This window comes from Dipodomys ordii, unplaced genomic scaffold (assembly GCF_000151885.1).
Source record: "Dipodomys ordii isolate 6190 unplaced genomic scaffold, Dord_2.0 Scaffold50, whole genome shotgun sequence".
Classification (NCBI taxonomy): Eukaryota; Metazoa; Chordata; class Mammalia; order Rodentia; family Heteromyidae; genus Dipodomys; species Dipodomys ordii.
Window position 1 is genome coordinate 5723859 of NW_012267266.1, and position 23884 is coordinate 5747742.

At 35.9% G+C, this 23884-nt stretch overlaps 1 protein-coding gene across 3 annotated transcripts in view; it reads right to left on the reverse strand.

Annotated features, from left to right (window-relative positions):
- The window catches only part of Apc (adenomatous polyposis coli), a 97376-nt gene that overhangs the window by 30878 nt on the left and 42614 nt on the right, over positions 1 to 23884 (reverse strand). For all 3 annotated transcript variants that reach the window (XM_013020378.1, XM_013020376.1, XM_013020377.1), the window contains exons 3-7: positions 20623 to 20707; positions 19235 to 19436; positions 16173 to 16281; positions 12139 to 12252; positions 4441 to 4524 (exon numbers count right to left, since the gene is read on the reverse strand). In XM_013020378.1, coding sequence (XP_012875832.1) covers positions 4441 to 4524; positions 12139 to 12252; positions 16173 to 16281; positions 19235 to 19436; positions 20623 to 20707 — 594 coding nt within the window. The remainder of the gene's footprint in view (positions 1 to 4440; positions 4525 to 12138; positions 12253 to 16172; positions 16282 to 19234; positions 19437 to 20622; positions 20708 to 23884) is intronic.

A 23884-nucleotide genomic window follows, 5' to 3' on the forward strand; every position in this document is an offset into this window, starting at 1 on the left:
AAAAAAAAAAGAAAAAAATATGGTAAGAGTATGGTGTTAGATTGATTATGGGAAGTAGAGGAAAAGGTCTGGTGTAAAGTATTACTCCTGTGATTATTAGCTCACAATAGAGGAATCATTTGCAGAATCATGACAATTGAAGAAGGATATGGGTTTTTTTATGGTGAAAGGTAGATAGTAAAGAGTACTTAGGAGGAGATCATTAATTTATCTTTTAGATATACTGAACTTAAAGTAGGTTTCATACATCTAAATGGAGATGTATAATAGGAACACAGATTTAGGAATCTGGAGTTTAGAGCTAGAAAGTAAGAAACAATAGTGTATAGATCGTAACTAAAGTGCTAAGCATTAGTGATACTGGTAAAGGGAGAGAAGATACCAAGAAAAAAAGAAATAGGCCAAAAGCAATAACTACAATAATTAATGTCCAGACAGAAGAATAGCCTATCAAGGCCCAAGAAAAAGGAAAAAAAAATTAAAAGTGTCATGGTAATGATAATGAATATGACAAAGTTTTAAAGTATCTAGTATTTACTAGGTGTTAATCATTTGATTTTTGTAATGTTTTAATTGTACAGAGGGGTTACAGTTACATAGATCAAGTAGAGTACACTACTCTTTTGGTTCACTTAATGCTCCTACCAACCCTAGTACTATCATGACTCCCATTTTATAGATAAAGTAATGAGAGGCACAGAGAATCTAAGTTGCTTTTGTTATGTACTTTTAGCTGTATGCCTAGTAAATGGGAAAGGTAGAATTACAACTTTGGCAGTCTAACATTAGAGCCCAAATTACCACTTACCCACTTAAAATTTTTTTTGCTCGAAAAGGTCAAAAGCTATGTACATATGTCCATGGAAAATGATGCTAAGCAAAATGAACCCCAAGATAGGGACACAGAAGGGTTTTCTTTGTCACTGTTGTTAATGTACTATGTGATTTTTTTGTTTCTTTTGTATGTTCTTCCCCCATGGTATAATCCCTGTTGTCACTGTATTTGATTCTGGTGTATCTTATATATACATTTTTCTAATTTGGGGAGGGGAAGGAAAATAACAAAATGCTGAAACAAGGATACAGGGTTGACTCCTTGTAACAATGAGAAGTATAAGACACTATGTTGAAAACAAACCTTACAACTTGGTAGGGAGGGAGGAGTTGGGGAGAGAAGAGATAATAGGGGAAAACAAAAGAGCGGGTAATAATGCGTGACAGGAAATGTACTCATCTTACTCATGTAAGTACTGTACTCTGTACAGTTATTTTATAATAAAAATATTTTAAAAAGGATACTATAAAATTTTTTCTTTGCTCATTTCTTATTTTTTCCATTGACCCTAGCTAGTCTACAGGTCTACTTCCATCTTAGATCACTGTCTGAAATTACAACCAACAAGCTGCTGGCTCCTAACAAAATAGTCATAATGATATTCCTAATTCCCACACTTGGTGACACTTCTCCAAGTTTTCCTACAGTACAAGATAGGAATGGGAAAATTTGTTTAAATAATTCTGTTGAAGAATTTACATGCCAGAAAAGCTATCCAGTGTAAGTTTTCAATTAAATGTTTTTTCAGCAAATTTACCAAGCATCACCATAATCCAGTATTATAATTTCATATATGTTACATATACTTTCAGCATTCCAATAAGATCTCTCCTGCCTGTTTTCAGTTAATCCTTACAGTACTCCTAACTCACAGACTCAGGTAACCACTAATCTACCTTTTGTCTTTATAAATTTCCTTTTCTAGGCACAGTCTAGATTATTTTATTTAGAAGATTTTTAAAGTTCATCCATGTTACGTTATGTATCAATATCTGCTGAACAAGTACTTTTTATTGAAGAATAGTGTCTTATTGTAAAGATATACCATATTTTGTTTATGTACATTTGTACTGTTTCTATTTTGGGCCACAATGAATAAAGCTTGTATGAACATTTCTCTTAGCTACCTAGGGATGAGTGCAAATATTGGGTTACATCGTAATTGTATTCTGAGGAACTGCCAAACATTTTCAAGCGTTCACACCATTTCACATTCCCAAATTAAAAAAAAAAAAACCAACACAAAAGCTTGTAAGTCCCAACCCAAAATAAACTTGTAACAGTGCTGCAAAAGGAGATACTACAAAGAGACATCAAGGAGACATGGAGAAGTTCTGTATGACCCTCTATCCTATCTCTTCCATGATCTGTACCATTATAATAAAACTACATCCCTAAGTAGAGAGCTTTCAGTGAGTCACTCTAGGAAAAATTTAAACAGAGAGGACTGTGGGAAGCTCTAAGTTTGTAAACTGCTTGAAACAAGGGTGGATGGCTTGGGGCCACCCAACATTATTGGCTAGCACACAAAGTGGTGTCAATTAAAGAACTTTGTCTCTAACCTGTAGGATCTGTGCTAATTCCAGGTAATGTCAGAATGGAATCCATGCAATACATCTACTTGGGTGGGATTTATAGTCAGGCAGGGAGAAATGTGGGTGGTTTCAAAATTTGGACTGGTAAGTGAAATGAGAACAGTCTGGTAAATAACTATCTTTTACTTATGGGCTAATACTAATCTAGGCAGTTAGGATCCTAATTGAACAGAATTATATGACACCGAGTAATGGCAAAGAATTAATGTCAAAGGAGCTAAAAATAATTTTCTGAAGATTTAAAGCAACTGGAACCCAACTTCCCAGCTTCTGCTGTTTATAATCTAAACACACACACACTTTTATATATTCTTCTTCCTTCATGTAAAATTGTCCCCTTCCTTCTCTACAACTTTAAGATTATTTTTTTGGGGGAGGGGGGCGGTGAGCTGTGGAGCTTGAACTCTGGGCCTGGGCACTGTCCCTGAGCTCTTCAGCTCAAGGCTAGCGCTCTACCACTTGAATCACAGCGCCATTTCGGGTTTTCTGATGGTTTAATGGAAATAAGAATGTCTCAAGATGGCCGGGTCTGGTGGCTCACACCTGTAATCCTAGCTACTCAGGAGGCTGAGATCTGAGGATCGCGGTTCAAAAAACCAGGCCAGGCAGAAAAGATGGTGAGACTCCTATCTCCAATAAACCACCAGAAAACCAGAAGTGGCGTTGTAGCCCAGGCCCAGAGTTCAAGCCCCATGATTGACAAAAAAAAAAAAAGAAGAAAGAAAAAAAAAGAGTCTCAAAGACTTTCCTGCCTGGGCTGGCTTTGAACTTGATCCTCAGATCTCAGCATCCTGAATAGCTAGGATTATAGGCATGAGCCATTGGCATCCAGCTAAAAGACATCTTATCTTGTGTTAGGATTAGAAAGGAGGAGCATTTGCCTAGTTCTGTGGTTACTGGAAGGCTCATTTGCTTCTTAGCAGTTTTTTAATCATGCTCTCTGCTTTCAGCCTTTCTGTATTGCACATATCTAGAGCTAACCAGTAGAAGCCAGTTCTGGAATATTTTGGGACTCAATAGAATACTGTGTTTAAATGACTTTTCTATTGCTGATTTAGGAATAATTTCCTACAATATGATAGAATAGAATAGCTATAAGTTTTCATCTGCTTTCTAGATCCTTAAATTTTTATATTACCCCCTCTTGGTCTTTATGCTTTAAAACTATCATTTTAATGGGGTTTGTGAGTAAGCACAAGTAAAAATGTACAATCAATCCTTACTTTGGATTATATACAAGGAAGAGGCTGACTTACAGAGTGATGATAGCTAAATTAAGCTAATTGTTATAATATATACATGTATATTGACATAGATACTATGAACAAATCAAGATAGTCAAAGTTTTTGGTATCTTAATTTCATAAAAAACTTAAAAATTATCTCAATTCAACTATACACTAGTGGCTCATGCCTGTAATCCTAGTAATTCAGGAGGTTGAAATCTGAGGATGATGGTTTGAAGCCAACCTGGGCAGGAAACTCCATGAGACTCATCTCCAATTAAGAACCAAAGAAACAGGAAGAATAGCCAGGTGCCAGTGGCTCACATCTGTAAGTCTAGCTACTCAGGAGGCTGAGATCTGAGGATTGTGGTTCAAAGCCAGCCCTGGCAGGAAAGTCTGTGAGACCCTTATCTCCAATAAACACTCAGGAAAGCAGAAGTGGAGCAGTGGCTCAAATGGTAGAGCACTAGCCTTAAGCTGAAGAGCTCAGGGACAGGGCCCAAGCCCAGAGTGCAAGCCCCACCACCTACAAAAAACAAAAAAACAAAAAAAGCCAGAAGTGGAGCTGTGGTTCAAGTGGTAGAATACTAGCTTTGAGCAAAAAAGCTCAGGGACAGAACCCAGACCCAGATTTCAAACCCCATGATCAGTACAAAAAACAAAACACCAACAAAAAACTCCACCAAAACCTCAATTTTCTAGAATATCCATATATCAATAACACTTTTTTTTCTTAGACAATTACCTGTATTTGTATACAAACAAAAATTAAGGAAATACTAACCTCTGCTTCAGTTGCTTGGGATTGTAAAAGCTGTCGTATACGAAGTATGTCCTTATCTATTTGTTGGATTCTGGCTAGTCTTCGCTAAAATAAAGTAAGACACCAAGTTAGAGATGCTTTTAGTAAACACATTAAGTATAAATAATTATACTACGCTACCATTTAACAACTCAGGGTTATGCTAAACTCTTACATAAGCAATCAAGTCTGTATACATATACTTGTTTTAATAAAATAAGGTTTAAATAGTAGTAACCCCCCCCCAAAGTAACTTGTTACAAGTTAGAAGTATTTTTCAGACTTTCCAAGCACCTACTTCAACTTAACATTACTTTTATCTTCAACACAAAGATCACAAAGATTGTGTAGCTTTTGCTTTCCTACTGTAAAGAGATCATCTGGTACCACAAATAACTACAGACCCAATCACATAAAAGTGAAATAATGTGAAAAAATGCTTTCTTTATTAAAGCAAGACTTTGTTCTTATTTTTATGAATACTAGCAAAAGTAGAAAAAAAACCTAATTACTTAAAACAATGAAAACTGAAGTCATTTTTAAAAATGAAGGTTACAATAATCATTACACAGGTGTGAAGAAGTATTAAAATGGTTGTACCATTTCTTACAATAATCCTATACTTGACATTGTAATAATAAAGTGACAATGAAGTAAAACAGTATTAAAAACTAGTTTCTAAGACAGGCATGGGTGGCTCACACCTGTAATCCTAGCTACTCAGGAGGCTGAGATCTGAGGATTGTGGTTCAAAGCCAGCCCAGGCAGGAAAGTCCTTGAGACTCTTATCTCCAATAAATCACTAGAAAACCGGAAGTGGTGCTATGGCTCAAGAGGTAGAGTGCTCACCTTGAGCTGAAGAGGGCAAGGACAGTGCCCAAGCCCAGAGTTCAAGCCCCATGACTGAAAAAAAAAAAGAAAGAAAAAGAAAAAAAGAAACTAGTTTCTAAATTTTTTTTGGTATCTAACCCATGAGAAAAGTCTGAAGCTGGTGTTGGTGGCTCATGCCTATAATCGTAGCTACTCAGGAGGCTGGTTCAAAGACAGCCTGGACAGGAAAGATTCTTTTTTATTTTTAATTTTATTGTGAGTGATGTGCAGAGGGGTTAGTTACATAAATAAGGTAATGAGTACATTTCTTTTCAAACAGTATTACTCCCTCCCTCATTTTCTCCTACTTTCCTTCCCCTCTGACTTCCCTCCCCAAGTCATAAAGTTAATTTTCAACAGTCTTGTGAATACTGTTGTTGTACTGGCTCACTCTTTGCCCTTTGTCTCACCATTTCATTGTTCCCTTTTCCTTCCCCAAATCAGATAAACACATACAAGACACAGCATACCAATATAAAAAAGTGACACAGAGGATAAGCCAAAGGAGGGAAAAAAGAAATAACTTCCCACAGTACATTAAAAAACAAAACAACCCCCCCCTTGTTTCCATTTCTTGGAGTTCATTTCAATTAGCATAATTTATATGGTCATATGTACATAGCTATTGAGCAACTGTGATCCTCTGCTAGGACTATCCTAGACTAGACATTAATACTCATTATTACAAATGAGGGAAACCATGGGACCTATGTTCCTTTGGGCCTGGCTTATTTCACTTAATATATTTTTTCCAAGTCTTTCCATTTCCTAACAAATGGGCGATGTCATTCTTTCTGATGGAGGCACAGAATTACAATGGATAAATATACCACATTTTCTTGATCCATTCATCTACCGAGGGGCATCTGGGTTGGTTGGTTCCTTTCTTTCTTTTTTTTTTTGATTCCTTTCTTAAAAGCTACTAATTTTTGAGGGTTAATTTTAAATCCTGCCAGTTTACCAAAGTTTTGGATCAGCTTAAGTAAACTGGGAGAGGAGTCTATGGGATTCTTTTTTTTTTTTTTTTTGTCGGTTGTGGGGTCTGAACTCTGGGCCTGGGCACTGTCCCTCAGCTCTTCAGCTCAAGACTACTGCTCTACCACTTAAGCCGCAGTGCCACTTCCCAGCTTTTTCTGCTTATGTGGTGCTGAGGAATTGAACCTAGGGCTGCATGCATGCAAGGCAAGCACTCTACCACTGAGCCACCTTCCCAGCCCTATGAGGTTCTTTAAGTACAGGATTATGTCATCTGCAAGGAGGGAGGGTTTTACTTTTTCCAGGAAGGACTTTTAACTACAATTAACCAGCATGAAACAGGAAGTACCACTGTGGCTCAAAGTAGTAGAGTGCTAGCCTTGAGGGGAAAAAAAAAGCTCAGGGACAGTGCCTAGGCCCTAAGTTCAAACCTCACAAATAACCCTGCCCCTCCCCCCCAAAAAAGAGAGAGACACTTGTGAGCTTGCCAGCAGCCTGTGGATCATGCCTAAAATCCTACTCAGAAAGCTGAGATCTGGCTGGCTCAAAGCCAGCCTCAGCAGGAAGGTCTATGAGACTCTATCTGCAACTAACCAGCAAAAAGTCAGAGGTGGTACAGTACCAGCCTTGAGCATTGAAAGAAAAACCAAAAGCTCAGGAGCAGTACTCAGGCCCTAAGTTCAAGCCCCAGGACTAGCATAAATGAGTAAGCAGGATCTCCTCTCTCTCTTTCTCTCTCTCTGTTTCTGTTCAGTTGTGGGGCTTGAACTCAGGGCCTGGGCCCTGTTCTTGAGCTCAAGGCTAGCACTCTACCTTGAGCCACAGCTCCACTTTTGAGTTTTCTGGTAATTAGAGATGAGTCTCACAGAGACTTTTCTGCCTGGGCTAGCTTTGAACCACTTGAGCCACACTTCGTTTTATGCTAGTTAATTGGAGATAGGAATCTCAGATTTTTCAGCCTGGGCTGGCTTCAAACTGTGATTCCTCAGATCTCAGCCTGCTGAGTAGCTACAATTACAAGTGTCAAGTACCAGCATCTGGCCTCCTATCCACTCTTGATGAGGAATTAATTGCTACTAGAAATGATTCCTGGGACTGTAGGCACGAGTTAAGTTGTATTCTGTCACTAAAAAGCTAAGTGAGAGCACCTACCCTTGAGTTCAAGCCCCAGTATTTGGGAAAAAAAAAAGAAAAAAGAAAAGCAAACAACAAAATGAATAGGAAAAAACAAATGTTACTTTACTAAATTCTTACTAGTCAAAATACTTTTTGGTTCAACTTTTAGGGTTTTTCTAGGCAATCTCATTTACAAGTGACAATTATCACTTTCTTGTGGGAAATAGCTTACTTGTAACACTATTTTTCTTTTTAAAATTTAAAAAAAATTGTTATTATAAAGGTGATGTACAGAAGAATTAAGTTACATGTCAGGTGTGACTACATTTCTTCTTAGACAATGGAACCCCTCCCTTTGCTCTTGTCTAGTTTTTCCCTCTAGTTTTATCCCACCCACAACTTGTATTGTTCAGTTTCAACATAGTGTCTAGTGAGTACCACTGCTATATTCACTCACCTTTGTCCCTCTATTTCTGTGCCCTTGACAACCCTCCCAAAGACAAATGAACAAACAAGCCAACAAAAAAGAAAGAAAGCAAGAAAACAAAGAAAAAACTGTTTCCATTTCTTGGAGTTAATTTTGACAAATACTATTTTATATAATCAGAGGCACATGGGAATTGCACCTAAGAATATCTTCCTTTGGTTTCACTATATGTGAATGTCTATAGAGTCCTATATAATTTATCCTGTCCCAGTGTATTTTAGTTCTCACTTCTGCAAATGAGATTAAACATGTGTCATTTGTTTCTCTGAGCTTAACACAATTTGTTCTAGGTTCATCCATTGCCCTGTAAATGACATACAATTATTCTAATGGCTGTTAAAATTCCACTGTGTATAAGTACCATATTTTTGGATCCATCCAACTACTATAAGGTATCTGGGCTATTCCTACAATTTGGCTATTGTGAATAGTGCAGCAATGAACATGGATGTGCAAGTGTCTTTATGATATCCTAGTTTGTGAAATTCTGGGTAGATGCTCAGGAATGGTATGGCTGGGTGGTAGGGAAGATCTATGTTTGGTTTTTTAAGTAACCTCCAGAATGCTGTCCAGAATAGTTGTACTAGTTTACATTCCTAGCAACAGTGAAATAGAGTTCCTTTTGCCCCACATCCCCAACAAAATCTGTTGTTTAAATTCACGATGTTGGCCAATCTAACTGGGATGAGATAGAACCTTAGTTGCTTTGATTTGTGTTTCCTTCATTGCCAGTGATGTTGAGCATTTCTTCATATGTTTTTTTGCCACTCTTACCTATTCTCCTGAGAAGTCTCTCTTTAGCTCCTCTGCCCATTTAGTGATTGGTTTATTAGCTCTGGGAGAGGTTAGTTTCTTGAGTTCTTGTATATTATGGATATTAGGCCTTTGCTGGTAAAAATCTTTTCCAGTCTGTTGGCTGTCTTTCTAGTTTAGTAACTATGTCTTTTGCTATGCAGAAATTTTTTAGTTTGATGTAATCCCATTTGTGAAGTCTCTCACTTATCTACTGTGCACTTGGGACTCTTTTTAAAATAGTTTCTGCATATGCCTATAAGATCTAGTATAACATTTTATTTTTCTACTTGCATCTATAGAGGAGTCTCCAAAGTTAAGTTAAATATAGTAATGACAATAAGTACCTCAACCACATTTTAATTACTAAAATTATATAATCTCACTATTTCCCTATTTTCTTTTTTCTGTTTTTTTTTTTTTTTGGGTCCAGTTGTGGGGCCTAAACTTGGTCCCTTAGCTCTTCAGCTCAAGGCTAGCGCTATACCACTTGAGTCACAGCGCCACTTCTGGCTTTTTTCTTTTTTGCTTATGTGGTGCTGAGGAATCGAACACGGGGCCTCAAGCATGCAAGGCAAGCGCTCTACCACTGAGTCACCTTCCCAGCCCTATTTTCTTAAATTAATATAAAGCATATGACTTTCCATAAATACTTGTGTTAAAAAACTTGTGCCCTATTTTAATTTTGTTTGGCATTCTTATCCATTCCTTTTCTTTATATTTTTTTTCTCATAGCTTCAGACCTTTGTGAGTTTTTCTGGTTTCTTCCCAATTAAGCATGAGTTAGGAGGTGAAGGAATGTTCTGGCTACTACATGTCTACTACCTTAGTAATTTGAACTGATGAATATTGACACAATCATTTATTTCAAATAATGAGCATTTAAATAGTTCCTTTTAAGATCTTACTTGTGTTATAATGAGTATCATAAAAGATGTAATATCTCTATTATTGTACCCTAAAGCAAGAATTTCTGAAGGACATATTCCTAGAAGTACTATAGAATTACAGGGTCAGAGGCATAAGCATTTTAATTTTGGTATATAGCACAAAGCTGTCCTCCATCAATATAGATACTTCTTCTAATTATGACACCTCCATCAATATTGAGTGTTTTGGGGCTGGGTATGTGGATTAGTGGTAGAGTGCTTGCTTCGCATGCATGAAGCCCTGGGTTCAATTCCTCAGCACCACATAAACAGAAAAAACCAGATGTGCTGCTGTGGATCAAGTGGTAAAGTGCTAGTTTTAAGCACAGGGAGGCTCAAGGGCAGTGCCCAGGCTCTGAGTTCAAGCTCCAGGACAGGCAAAAAATAAAATAAAAAAATTTTTGAGTGTTTTCAAATGGCATTGATTTTGCCAGCCTGATAGTCCAAAAAGATAGTTTTTTATATTACATTTCCCTTTATTACTCATGTTTAAACATCTTTTCATATTAACCAACTAAAATTATTTTGTGTTGAGATTCGTATTAGATTTATTTATGAATGACAGGTTCAGGATATATAGTATTTTGAGGCTGTCTCTGAACTCAAACCTTTGGATTCAGCCTACTGCACTCAGTAGGCTGATTACACGTGTACCTTATCATGCCTGACTTACATCTTACTTTTTTGCTACCTGGTTTTGCTTACAATTAATCTGAAATGTACTCCACATATAGAAGGCATACTAATACTATCATATGTGTCATGAACATTTCTGTCATTTGTCTGTTTATCTTATGATATGTCATTAATCCTAAGACTCGTATGGTTATTTTCAGAAAAAAGAACACTTGATGTTTTTCAAAATATGAAGTAAAATTTTATATTGCAAAACACTGTATTCTAGAATTAAATAAAAAATTACTATATCAGCATATATGTGAACAAAATACCCCCAAAGAACTTCAATTAAGCTTTCTTCTAAGGGTTATTGATTAAATTTTTGGTAACACATTGATTTTGTGTCACACAAAAATCTTCATACCTAACATCTCATCGATTTCAATGCCTAGCTATATGACAATAACTTATTACTTTTCACTTTCTATAAGGTACAAGAAAGATGAAGATAAATTCTTAATTTTATTATAGTAAAAATTATGTCTTTTATTTATAATTACTGTTTTAGGTTTTAAGAAATTCTTTCCTACTCAATCAGAAACATTCACATGTTTTCAATCAAAAGGTATAAAGTTTCACTCTCAGTGGTAAAGTGCTTGCCTTGCATGCATAAGGCCCCGTGTTCGATTCCTCAGCACCACATAAGCAGAAAAAAAAGCCGGAAGTGGTCCTGTGGCTCAAGTGATAGAGTGCTAGCCTTGAGCTGAAGAGCTGAGAGACAGCACCCAGGCCCAGAGTTCAGGCCCCACGACTGATTAAAAAACAAAAAACAAAAAACAAAAACAAAGTGAATGGGCAAGAAAACAGTATTGTGTTCATATTTTGTAATATGGCAATACATGCATACATGAATGCAAGTCCATGAGCACACATATTCTAATAACACACTAGAGAGTTGTGGAACTAACAGGTATAGACTATGAAATATTTCACAGTATGGGTGCTGAGTATTACCTTCATCTACAATCATATTTGAACATAGACTATACCTTATATTTAGGAAGCTACCACATAAAAGATAAAGTCTTATATTTGGATAATATAAAAATGTCTTATGTAATATTTGGAGAATATAAAATGTCTTATGTTATATTTTTAAACTATGAAATAAACCTTACAAACACAGATATGTGTTTATACATCAAGTATTTGTCTATTTATTTGCTTTTTACTTAAAAAAACTTTGTGTGCCAAAAGTTGAAAAAACAAACAAACAAAAACCCAAAGCAAGGAAAGTCCTTATACTTATTTTGGAACAGACAAGTTAACCATCAAGGCCTCTATGAGACTTATGAAAATCAGTATACTAAATTCAGTAATCTATGAAAATTGTTGATAACAAAGTTAATGTTTTCTCTTGACAACAGTCCAGTGTAGAAATATGCAAGTATTTTTTACCCAACTTATTTAATCTTGCCTTTGGTTTTGTTATGTTTCCTTCCTTCCTTTTTAGTCTTGGTGCAAAACTTGAAAACGGTGATGTAATTTTCAATATCATTATACATACTTAAGATTATAAGAAGTAAAAATCAAAGGAGAGCTGAAGTATATTATCAGGTACTATGATCAATACCTTCTTCCTTATGACTATAAGGCAGGACAGAATGGTACCAAGGGAAATGAAATATGGTAGAGACAATATTATGTGAAAATTGGTTACAATGCAGCATCCATGAAAGATTATCTTGAAATAGTGCTGAGGATTGATCTCAGAGACTTGCATATATGAAGCAATATTTTACCACTGGGCTCTATCTCTAGTCCCATAAATATCTTTAATGAAAAAATTTAATGTTAACAGAGCTGTCATTTTTATAGCTTAAAATAACTTACCTGTGCTCGTTTTTCCATATCTTGGCAAGTACCTAGTTGTTCATCCATAGCAACTCTGATTTGTCTCGCTTCATATTCCAGTTGCCTTCTGGTCATATCTGTTTGTAAGGAAAACTAAAACCACAAATAATATAAAAATATTAGTATCATTGTGCTTGTTTATTCTAGTAAAGCCAAAGGCCATATAAATACAAATAAAGAAAATGAATAAGCCACTGTGTAAGTCCTGTACATGAGAAAATTATTTTTATTCCAAGGAATTTTAAAAAACTGATTATAGGTGCTAGATTCAATCTGAGTCCCTGATACGATGTAGAGTTAAAACAGTTGCTATAAGGTTAGAAATGGTTTAAAATTTATTTTTATTGTGAAGGTGATGTATAGAGAGGTTACCGTTATACAGATTAGGTAATGAGTACATTCCTTTATGAACAGTGTCACTTCTTCCCTTGTTTTTTCCCAATTTTTTTTCCTCTCAAACTCTTTCCTCCCCAAAATGGTTTGACTATTAAAATATGTCCTTGGTTTAGTTAGTTCCCTTATGCTTTTTCTAAAGCAGTATTATTTTTCTAGAGAGGTACTAGTTTAACTATTAAAGCTAGCATGTTACTATAAGTAGTATGGAAAAATCAATAAATAGGTGCATTACCTATAAGATCTGTGTGTGTGTGTGTGTATATATATATATATATATATATGTACATCCATCCATACATCCATCCATATACTAATCGGAATTTTTTCATTTGTAAAGCTAAGAAAATGCTTATATGTAATACAACCATTAATAAACTGGAAAAAATTAACACAAACTTTGGTAAAAAACCTCAAAGTGGAGCAAATCAAAAAGAAATAAAAAGTACTTAATCATAGTGTTTAAAATAATTCTTCAATTAAAATATCAGACACCATTGCCCCATTTATTAGGAAATGGAAAGACTTAGAAAAAATTATATTAAGTGAAGTAAGCCAGGCCCAAAGAAACGTAGGTCCCTGGTTTCCCTTATTTGTAATATCTAGTATATGTCTGAGTCAAGCAGAAAAGGTCAGATAAGTTGATGTTAGGGAAATGAACACTAAGATAATATTCAAATTTTTTTTCTTTCATGCGATTGTTTCTAACACATTTATAAGATTATTTCTTTGTTGCTTTGTATGTCCCTCCCCCACGGACCCCTGCTTTCACTGTATTTGATGTTGGTATAATTTGTGGAGGGGAAGGGAAAAACAAATAGTTTAAATAGGGATACAGGTGGACCCATTGCAACAATGAGATGTACAAGTCATTATGTCAAAAACAAACTTTACAACTTTGGTGGGGGGGGGGAGGGTTGGGTGAGGGAGAATGGGATGGGAAGGGGAAACAAAGGAGGAGGCTACAATGCTTGATAAGAAATGTACTCATTATCTTGCTCATGTAATTGTAACCCCTCTGTACAGTATTTTCACAATAAAAAAATATCAGACACTGTATGCCAAGATTACAAAGGATGAAGAGGAAAAAGTAAAATATGACTAGATAAAATTATAGTAACAGAGTTTTTTTTTTTTTTTTTTTTTTGTCGGTCGTGAGGCTTGAACTCTGGGCCTGGGCGCTGTCCCTCAGCTCTTCAGCTCAAGGCGAGCGCTCTACCACTTGAGCTACAGCGCCACTTCGGTTTTCTGGTGGTTTATTGGAGATAGGAGTCTCACGGTCTCTCCTGCCCGGGCTGGCTTTGAACCGCGATCCTGAGATCTCAGCCTCCTGAGTAGCTAGGATTACAGGCGTGAGCCACCAGCGCCCGGCTAGTAACAGAGTTTTATGGAAGGAATAATATCATAAAAGGAATGAGGATATGCTTTAGATTTTTTCACTTGATCTTAGCTAAAAGGCTGAGAAGCAACTGCTATAGATATTACATGCTCTCTGTGCCTACAGAGAACTGCATGAGACATCTCTGAATCAGAATAATATTCTAGTCTAAGGACTCCAAACTGTGTTGTCATTTTAAGTCAGAGCAGTTCTCACCCCTTTCATGTGTAAGGAACATGTCATACCATGCAGAATGTATCTCTTCAGCCATATCCAAATTAGGTCTTCTTAATTCCCAGGAAGACTTTAAGGACGCTGTCAGGGAAAGGGATGCTTTTTCTCCTGCTCAACAGTGATTGTTCTAGGAAAATGAGCATTTAAACCTGCAGTTCTAACCTCCACTCAGGAAATCTAATTACATGTTTTGAAAAGAGTTTTACTTCTCCTTGTATCTTCTTAAGTTACTATGTTTTCTCAAAAGTGCTCATCTTGGAAACTAAAAAAAAAAATCTAAAAAAGCAAGTAGTTTTATTTTAATTTGTTTTCTCTTTGAAATTAAATAAAAGATCTACCAGGCACTGGGGGTTCATACCTGAAATCCTAGAGACTCAGGAAGCTAGGATTATAGTCTAAACTACAATAGGAAGAAGTCCATGAGACTTCTATCTCCAGTTAACCAGCAAAAAGCTGGAAGTGAAGGTATGGCTCAAGAGGTAGAATTCCAACGCTGGGTGGAAAAAGCAAGGCAGGAGTCCTGAGTTCAAGCTCCACTACTGATACCAAAAAGTAAGAATATATAAAAAAGACGAGTAACAGTTGAAACATATAGGCATAACATTGTGAAAGTATTTCAGAAACTTCCTTAATTTATGCCAGTCCATGTATAAAATAGCTAATACAGAGAGGTTATGAGGAGGAGGAGAGAGCTTTTTTTTTTTTTTACATAGATATATTTGTAAGAGGAAGTGTGGATCCCACAAAAAATAGTAAGAGCATGGCTATAGCTTCAATATGATTTTATTGCAAAAACTATCTGGCATGATATCTGTAATATTGTATAAAAAAGGGACAGATAATAAATATTCAAACAGTGTGTTTGGAAATTCAACAGACAGAATTAAAAAAACAAACAAAATGGTTGCCCAAACTTACATATTCAGGTTAGAGTTGATATTAAAATTTACAAATTACTTCAGTTATCTTGAATTTTTAATAGATAACTATGTGTGTGTATATGTGTGTGTGTGTATGTGTAACCGTGCGCATGTGTGTGCGTGTGTATGTTGGTCCTGAGGCTTGAACTCAGAGACTAGGCACTATCTCTGTGCTTCTGTGCTCAAGGCTAGCACTCTACCACTCGAGACACAGCTCCACTTCTGGCTTTTGGTGGTTAATTGGAGATTACAGTCTCAAAGCCTTTCCTGCCTGGGATGGCTTTCAACAGTGATCCTTGGATCTCAACCTCCTGCCAAGATTACACACATAAATTAATGGCACCCAGCAACTCAGGTCTTTTTTTGAAAAATACATTAAAAAAATTATCTTAAGTAGTTGTACACTGAAGTTGCCATTTAACGAAGTTTATAAATATAGTTTATTAATACAATGTATAAATACAGTATCTCTTGATCAATATCAGTGTTACCGCTTCCAACATTCTCACCCATCCCTTCCCCTATCTACCCCCTCTCTCCCTCTTCTTAAATTTTGTAGGATATAAATTGGATTCTTGTCTGCATTTTCCACTTCTTTTCTTCATTAATCCACCTCTTTCCCTTTGACCCCATCCTACTCCTTTCAAGTGTCTGGTACTAAACTCTGATTTTGGCTTTCTAAGGGATTACACTATTTGAGATCTCTCTTTAATCTACTGTATTTCAGTTAACACATTTGTATATAGTTACATACCACCAAACGTTTTAACTTAGGAATTTTGTTGTTGGTGATGGTGGTCATGGGGCTTGAACTCTGGGCCTAGACATTGTCCCTAGGCTCTTCACTCAAGGCTAGCGCTCTACCACTTGAACCATAATGCCACTTCCAGTTTTCTGGTAGTTTATTGGAGATAAAAAATTTTCACAGCCTTTCCTGCCTGTGCTGGCTTTGAACTGTGATCCTCAGATCTCAGCCTCCTGAGTAGCTACGATTATGGGCATGAGCCATCAGTGCCCAGCTTAACTTAGGAATTTTTAAAAGTCAAATTGTTAAATTCTAAAATAAGTGGTACTGCCAAGTTACTTACGTTTTCAGTTAAAGGAAGACTATCTATTCTTTTAGTGAGATTCTGAAGTTGAGCATAATACCAGTCTTTTTCCTTTTCCTCTTTGTCAAGATCAGCAAGGAGTAATGATCTATTTTTTTTAAAGAAAGATAAGTTTATACAATGCTAATACAGATGGCATAAAAGCAATCCTTAATCACTATTAAAGCTACTAGTAATGAATGAACAAAAACAGTCATTTGGATTTTTGAAGTTAGGACTTAGGAATATTATAATTATGATACTTACATTTCAACCAAATACTTTATTTATAGTCTAAGAATATGATGAGAAGTAAAACGTACAGTTATTTTATTATATATAACAAAATCCAAAACTAGTATAAGAATAAAAAGTATACTAATAAGAGCCAGGTGCTGGTGGCTCATGTCTATAATCCTATCTACTCAGGAGGCCAAGATCTGAGGATCTCAGTTCAAAGCCAGCACAAGCAGGAAAGGCTATGAAACTTCTCTCTCCAACTAACCATGAAAAACTGGAAGTGGAGCTGTGCCTCAAAGTAGTAGAGACTAGCCTTTAGGAAAAAAGCTTAGGGACAGCACCTAGTCCCTGAATTCAATCCCCATGACTGACCAAAAAAAAAAAAAGTATACTAATAAGGTAAGAAAGTATACTAATAAGGTAAGAGGAGCAGGAATGCTGCCAGGAACAAAGTGAGAGAATTAGAAATTACATAATGTGGCTTTAAGCTCTTAGCACCCAAAATAATATACCAACATTGAAATAAGAGAAATTTCTCTGATATGAATGTCTTAGTTGTGAATTTGAAGATGAAATTATGTAATATCTGAGAAACTGATGATGTTATCAATATCACTCTCAGTATATGTTGAGTATTTTTTTATTGTGAAAATACTGTATAGAGGGGTTACAATTACATGGGCAAGATAATGAATACATTTCTTAAGAGTATTTTCTTTATCTAAAATTAATACTAGATTTTCATAACTCCATAAGGTTGAACCAAATCTGTGTTTTACAGAAGAACTTGCCAAAAAAAAATCAAATGAACTGACCAAGGTCATAAAATTAATATGTAACATATACTTTACCATTCTGAATGTCTAAGAGACATTTTAGGAATTCTAATAGGAAGAATAGTTAGGTATAATTTGTGCATTAGTTACTTTTTAGGAAACATGAAACACTCGAAAAAAATTCTTTTATTTATTTTTTTGTCAGATGTGGGGTTTGAACTCAGGGCCTGGATGTTGTCTGAGCTCTTTTGCTCAAGGCTAGCACTCTACCACTTTGAGCCACAGTGCTACTTCTGAAAAAAATTCTTGATAATGATCCATATTCTGTTATTTACAATAAGATAATGTTAACTTCAGGAAGAAAAGAGTAGAACAGTTATGAGGATTCTGAACTCACTTTATATCAATGTTTTTCTTTAAATTAGCATATATTTTTGTACAAACGGATTTATTTACTTATTTACTTCGCCAGTCCTGGGGCTTGAACTCAGGGCATGGGCACTGTCCTTGAGTTTTCCTGCTCAAGGCTTGTGCTCTACTACTTGAGCCACAGCTACACTTCTGGCTAACTGGAGGTAACAGTCACATGAACTTTCTTACCTGGACTGGTTTCAAACTGCTACGATTACAGGCAGGAGCCAACAGTACCCAGCCACAAAAGGGTTTATTGTACTATTTCCCTGAATAAATATAATGTACTTTGAAGGCACATCAATCACATTCACCTTTCTTTATCACCCTCTCTTTTCCTCTTTCCTCTCTCCCAACCAAATAGTCCCTTTTTACATTCATGTCATATACAAATATACATATACATTTAGATCTAGATCCCTTCCTCTCTTCCCTCAGGGTCTGGGTACTGTTCTTCACTACTACTCTATCACATGAGCCACAGCTCTACTTTCAGATTTTTGGTGGCTAGTTGGAGATAAACAATTTTATAAACTTTCCTGTCTGGGTTGGCTTCAAATTGCTATCCTCAGATCTCAGCCTCTTTAGTAGCTAGGTTTACAGGCAAGAGCCACTGGCACTCAGTTGCAATATTTCTGTTTTTAGTCTAGCTTATTTCTCTTAAAATGATGATCTCCAGCCAGGGTTGGTGGCTCACACCTGTAATCCTACCTACTCAGGAGGCTAAGATTTGAGGATCAAAGTTCAAAGCCAGCCTGGGCAGAAAAGTCTGTGAGACTTATTTCCAATTAACTACTAAAAAAATGGTGTGATGGTTCAAACTGGTAGACCACTAGCCTTGAGCACAAAAGCCCAGGGACAGTGCCCAGGCCCTGAGTTCAAGCCCCAGGATTGGCACCAAAATTTAAAAAGCCATCACCACTTCTATTTTTTCTGCAAATAACATGATTTTATTATTCCTCCTCCTCTTCCTCTCTTTCCCCCTCCTCCTCTGGGATGAATAACCCTCCACTGTGTAAGCATATCGCATTTTCTCTATCCTTTCATTGTTTGGTTGGTACCTTGACTGATTCCATTTTAAGCAATGCTTTTTTAAATATGAAAACTGATAAATTAATAACTGTTTCCATTTTTGGCCACCTGTAATAGACCTATATACTAGATCTAGTAGTTACTCAATTTAGTTGAAAAAATAACCAGACATGTAATTAAAAAGAAGTTGCAGATGTTGGAAGTGGTGCTGTGGCTCAAGCAGTAGAGCGTTAGCCTTATCTGAAGAGCTGAAGGACAGCGCCCAAGCCCAGAGTTCAAGCCCCACCGCCAAAAAAAAAAAAAAAGAAATAAAAAAAGAAATAAAAGAAGTTGCAGATGTTAACCAGATATAAATATTATGATCATATGTATTAGTTAATGTGCAGAATATCTGATATGTGATAAAGAAAAGTCTTTAGAATCCCTGGAATAGAGTATTTAAATACAATTATATATTATGTTTGTGTTCAAAGATGCAATGGGTTCTTGAAATGTTAGCTATCACCTACAATAAATTCATAACCTATATCTGGTATTACAAAATAATATCAACAAACTTGGAGTGTACAAGTCAATATTTACTATAAAATCAACGGAAGTTACCTCTCTTTTTCAAGTTCTTCTAAATATCCAGTACTTTCTCTGCTTCCATTTACAAACCCTCTTCTTGGAAACGACCCCATAGGAACAGGACTGCACTCTCCTGAACGACTTGATACAGATCCTTCCCGGCTTCCGTAAGAACGGAGGGACATTTTTGATCGTAGTTTCACTCCGGGGAAATTGCTGCTGTCTAAGTTAAGTTCTAAATAATGTAAAAACACGTTTTTATGTAGCAACTGCTTTTTGTCATGTAAAATATTCCTAAAACTATGTTATGTGAAAAAGAAATCTTTGGTTCATATTTTAGCTAACAATGTACATTACTAAAAAAAAAACCCAACAACAATCAATTACTTAGAAAGAATCAGAGTGGGTAATCTTTTCCTTCAATGCCAGCTTGAGGCATAAAATAAGTAGTATGTTAAAATTAGACAAATGTACTCCCTTAAATCCTTTAGATAATATTTTGGAAACAAAAGTAATTTCTCTGCTTAGTTTCAATTATTAATAAGCACTTTCACTGTATGACACTGACATTTTAAGGCAAAAAAAAGAACCATTCCTTGTTAATAAACTGATGTACTATGTAAAAAGACAAAGATTTCTATTCCAGATGAACGATAACTCTTTAAATATAGCTGCTGCTACTTAGTCTGTGGTCTACAGAATACTAAAGTTCTATTTAGTGATTGGCAGAATGGCAATATACCTGAAAAGAAATACGAAATAGTTTAATTAAAACCAGCTAAATATTTACCCAAAAATGATAGCAAATACACTTTTCTATAATTGTACTTTAAGAATTACAGTCTAGGGGCTGGGAAGGTGACTCAGTGGTAGAGTGCATGGCTTGCATGCATGAGGCCCTAGGTTAGATTCCTCAGCACCACAAAACCAGAAAAAGCTGAAAGTGGCACTGTGGCTCAAGTGGTAGAGTGCTAGCCTTGAGCTGAAGAGCTGAGGGACAGGGCCCAGGCCCAGGCCCAGAGTTCAGGCCCACGACCGACAGACAAAAAAAAAAGGGGGGGGGGCTGGGAAGGTGGCTCAGTGGTAGAGCACTTGCCTTGCATACATGAGGCCCTGGGTTCGATTCCTCAGCACCACATAAGCAAAAAGAAAAAAGCCGGAAGTGGCGCTGTGGCTCAAGTGGCAGAGCACTAGCCTTGAGCTGAAGAACTGAGGGACAGTACCCAGGCCCCAAAGTTCAGGCCCCATGACCGGACCCCCCCCTCCAAAAAAAAAGGATTGTAGCCTAATAGCTAAGAGTGATATATACCAACAAAACAAAACAAAACCAAAATCCAAATCAGGATGATCTGTACTTGATCTATACATTTAAAAGTTATTTGAACTTTAAAAGTTAGATTAAGACACTTTTAAAGAGCTACCTTTTAGACGTTCTAATAAGTCAATCTGTCCTGAAGAAGCCATAGCTTCATCTTCAATACTTCCTTGTAGTTGTTTAAGTACTTCCTGTTAAAAAAAAAAGCAGCATATTGACAAGAAAAAACTCCAGAAAATCTAAACATATGATTCTACGTTTCTTGGCATGTAGATCTGCTGGGGGGAGGAAAGAGTTATTTTAGACCGCCCTGAAACATGATATAAGCTATAAGCACCTATATAATATGTATATATGTGTATATATACACACTATTATTCATTATATATCATATATCCAATGATAATATTACTATAGTAATAGTTACAGCTTCTGATTATGGTAACTAGGAGGAATTTCTGTTTAAGACACTTACATGATACACATAAAAGAGGGTGATGGGGACACAAATATGATCAACGTACATTATCCATATATATAAAATGTCACAGGGAAACACTGTTTTATATAATTACTATATTCTAAATAAAAGACATCAAATATATCTTGTTTGCTCCAGGTTTGGGGCTTGAACTCATCAGGCCCTGGACTTTGCCTCTAAGCTTTTCTGCTCAAGTCTAGCTAGCATTCTACCACTTGAGCCACAGCTCCACTTCTGACTTTTTGGTGGTTAACTGTGTTCTACAGATCACAGCCTCTTGAGTAGCTAGGATTACAGGCATCAGCCGCTGGTGCCTGACTAATAATTATATCTTAACTATTAACAAGGTCAATTATTTTTGTTTTTTTTCAGATAAATAAATTGAGACTAAGAAACTTTTAAGCTTTTAAGCAAGCATGTGTTTAGAATCCATGTCCCTTAAACTTGTAACAACTTGACCAAGGAAAATACCATATAAATGAACATATTATAACCTGCTTAATATTCAAGCTTTTACATATTATCTACTAGAATATGATCATCACTGATAAGATATTCAAAAACTGTAATGCTCTCTGCTTCCTGACTTTTGATGCTATTGTTTCCTTATAGAAATTTTCTTGATAAATTTTTCTCAGAGAATAATGGAAGCTCATTTATAAGGCTAGAATAGAATGTTTTTTAACAGTAATTTAGATTTATACTTTCCATATACTAAAGCATTCCATTCTGACTCCTGGAATAAGTCCTTTGTTTGGTCAATTCAATTTTACAAATGCACTTATATTTGAACACTTTAAGAGTAGTATTATCCTACAGAAAAAAAAGTAATCTATAAATGCATTGAAAAGAAAATCTGTCCAACAGTGAGTGAATGCAGAAAAGACAACTTCAAGATAGTATCATTGTAATAAAAACATAATCTCTAGCCTGTGATCTTAGGATGTGACCTTTAAATAATAGACCAGGCTGTAGTTTGAAAGGCTTGAGTACAAAGATGTGTGAACATGTATTCACACTCCCATAGTATTCCCTCTGTGAGACAACGATGCCTTTCCTGAAATGAATATGGAGCCTCACCAAAAGGTCTACTATGGACTTCTAGTTATTTCATCTCTTCCAGTTTGAAAACTCATTATGAGCTACCCATGATTTTTCTAGCACCTTCAATATTCTTTCCATTCACTCTTACTACTTTTCCTCTCATATCAAATTCCATCATTACCCTGTTATCTCTTACTCTTGCTGCTCTTATTTTGGTTCAAGTTTATTCTTATTATTGTTTAAGCCAATCTAAACTACTAAAATAATCTCCTAAAGAGTCCAACCTTGCAAAGAGCTGTCAAAATAGTTTCTTCAAAGTAAAGCTCTGGTTAGGTCTCTCTTTACAAGACTTTTTCTCCAATGCCTACTAGTGGTGATTCTCAAGTTATAGTTATGTACACCAACTTTTAAGCAAATAAATTCATTGAAATATATGGTTAAAATTTCTTGAAGCCTTTCAAAGTAGTCATTTTTTGAAAGTTACCAACTTACCTCAATGATGTGTCCCTGAAATTATTTTGTGTGTACTCTGGATTAAGTGGCTCACTAAAAAAAGGGGGACATATTAATTTATAGTCACATTTACTTTCTTTGCTTTAATGTGACAACATCTGGGATGACTTAAATTACTCACTAGTTTGCTATGACTAGCATATGGCTGGTTATTCTATAATAAAAATAAAAATAAGTCTAAATTATATTTCTTGTTTTTATAGAGGTACGACTTATAGGTAAAGTACACTAATCTTAAGTACCTGATGAATTTTTCTATCTGTGTAATTGTCACCTAGGTGAAGAAAAACATTTCTAACATTTCAGATGGTTTTTTCAGACCCTTACCAGTCTTCAATCTCCATAAATAACCATTGTTATGACTTCATAATAGCATGTGGCAGGTTTGGCATGCTTTTCATTAAAAATGAAATTACATAGTAAATAGCCTTTTGTGTCTCAGGTTTTTTACTTAACATAATTACCTGTGAGATGCATCCAAGCTACTGCATATATCATTCATTATTTTTTAATGCTGTATACTAATCTGCATGAACAGACCTCAATTTATTCTTCTGTTAATGGGTAGTTACCAGTTTGGAGGCTATACTGAAAAACGATATTATTATTATTATGCCAGTCAGTATCTGAGCTTGAATTCAAGGCCTTGTGCTTACACTCAGCTTTTCCTGCTCATGGCAAGTGCTTTACCATTTGTTCCATGCTTCAAATCTTTTACTAGGTATATGCAATTACTTCTCTTGTTTTCATTTCAAGGAATTCAAATGCTGAATCATAGTTTAAAAGAAACTGCCTAGTGTTTAATACTCCTCTCAGTAATGTAACAGCACTCCAGTGTTCCACATCTGGCATGAATAGTCATCTGAATTTTAGTCATCTGAGTAGGAATCAAATGGTCTTTGGATTTTCATGATGACAGATGTTACTCATGTGCTTATTGATCATTTATCTTCCTTTCTGAATTGTCTTCAAGTCATTAGAATATATTTCAAAATTCTATTTCTTGGGTTAGCATTTACAGGAATTCTTTATATATTCTGACACAAGTCCCTTTGTCAAACACACACACCACACACACATACATACATACATATATGTATAGCAAAAAAAAGTTTTCCCAGTTAATGGTGTGCATTTAAATTAAAAAAAAATTTTTTTTTTGCCAGTCCTGGTTCTTGCTCAAGGCCTGGGCACGGTCTCTGAGCTCTTTTGCTCAAGGCTAGCACTCCACTACTTGACCCACAGCCCTACTACTTATGACTTTTTCTTGTGGTACTGAGGAATCCAACTCAGGGCTTCACACATGCTAGGGAAAGCAACCTATAAAGAG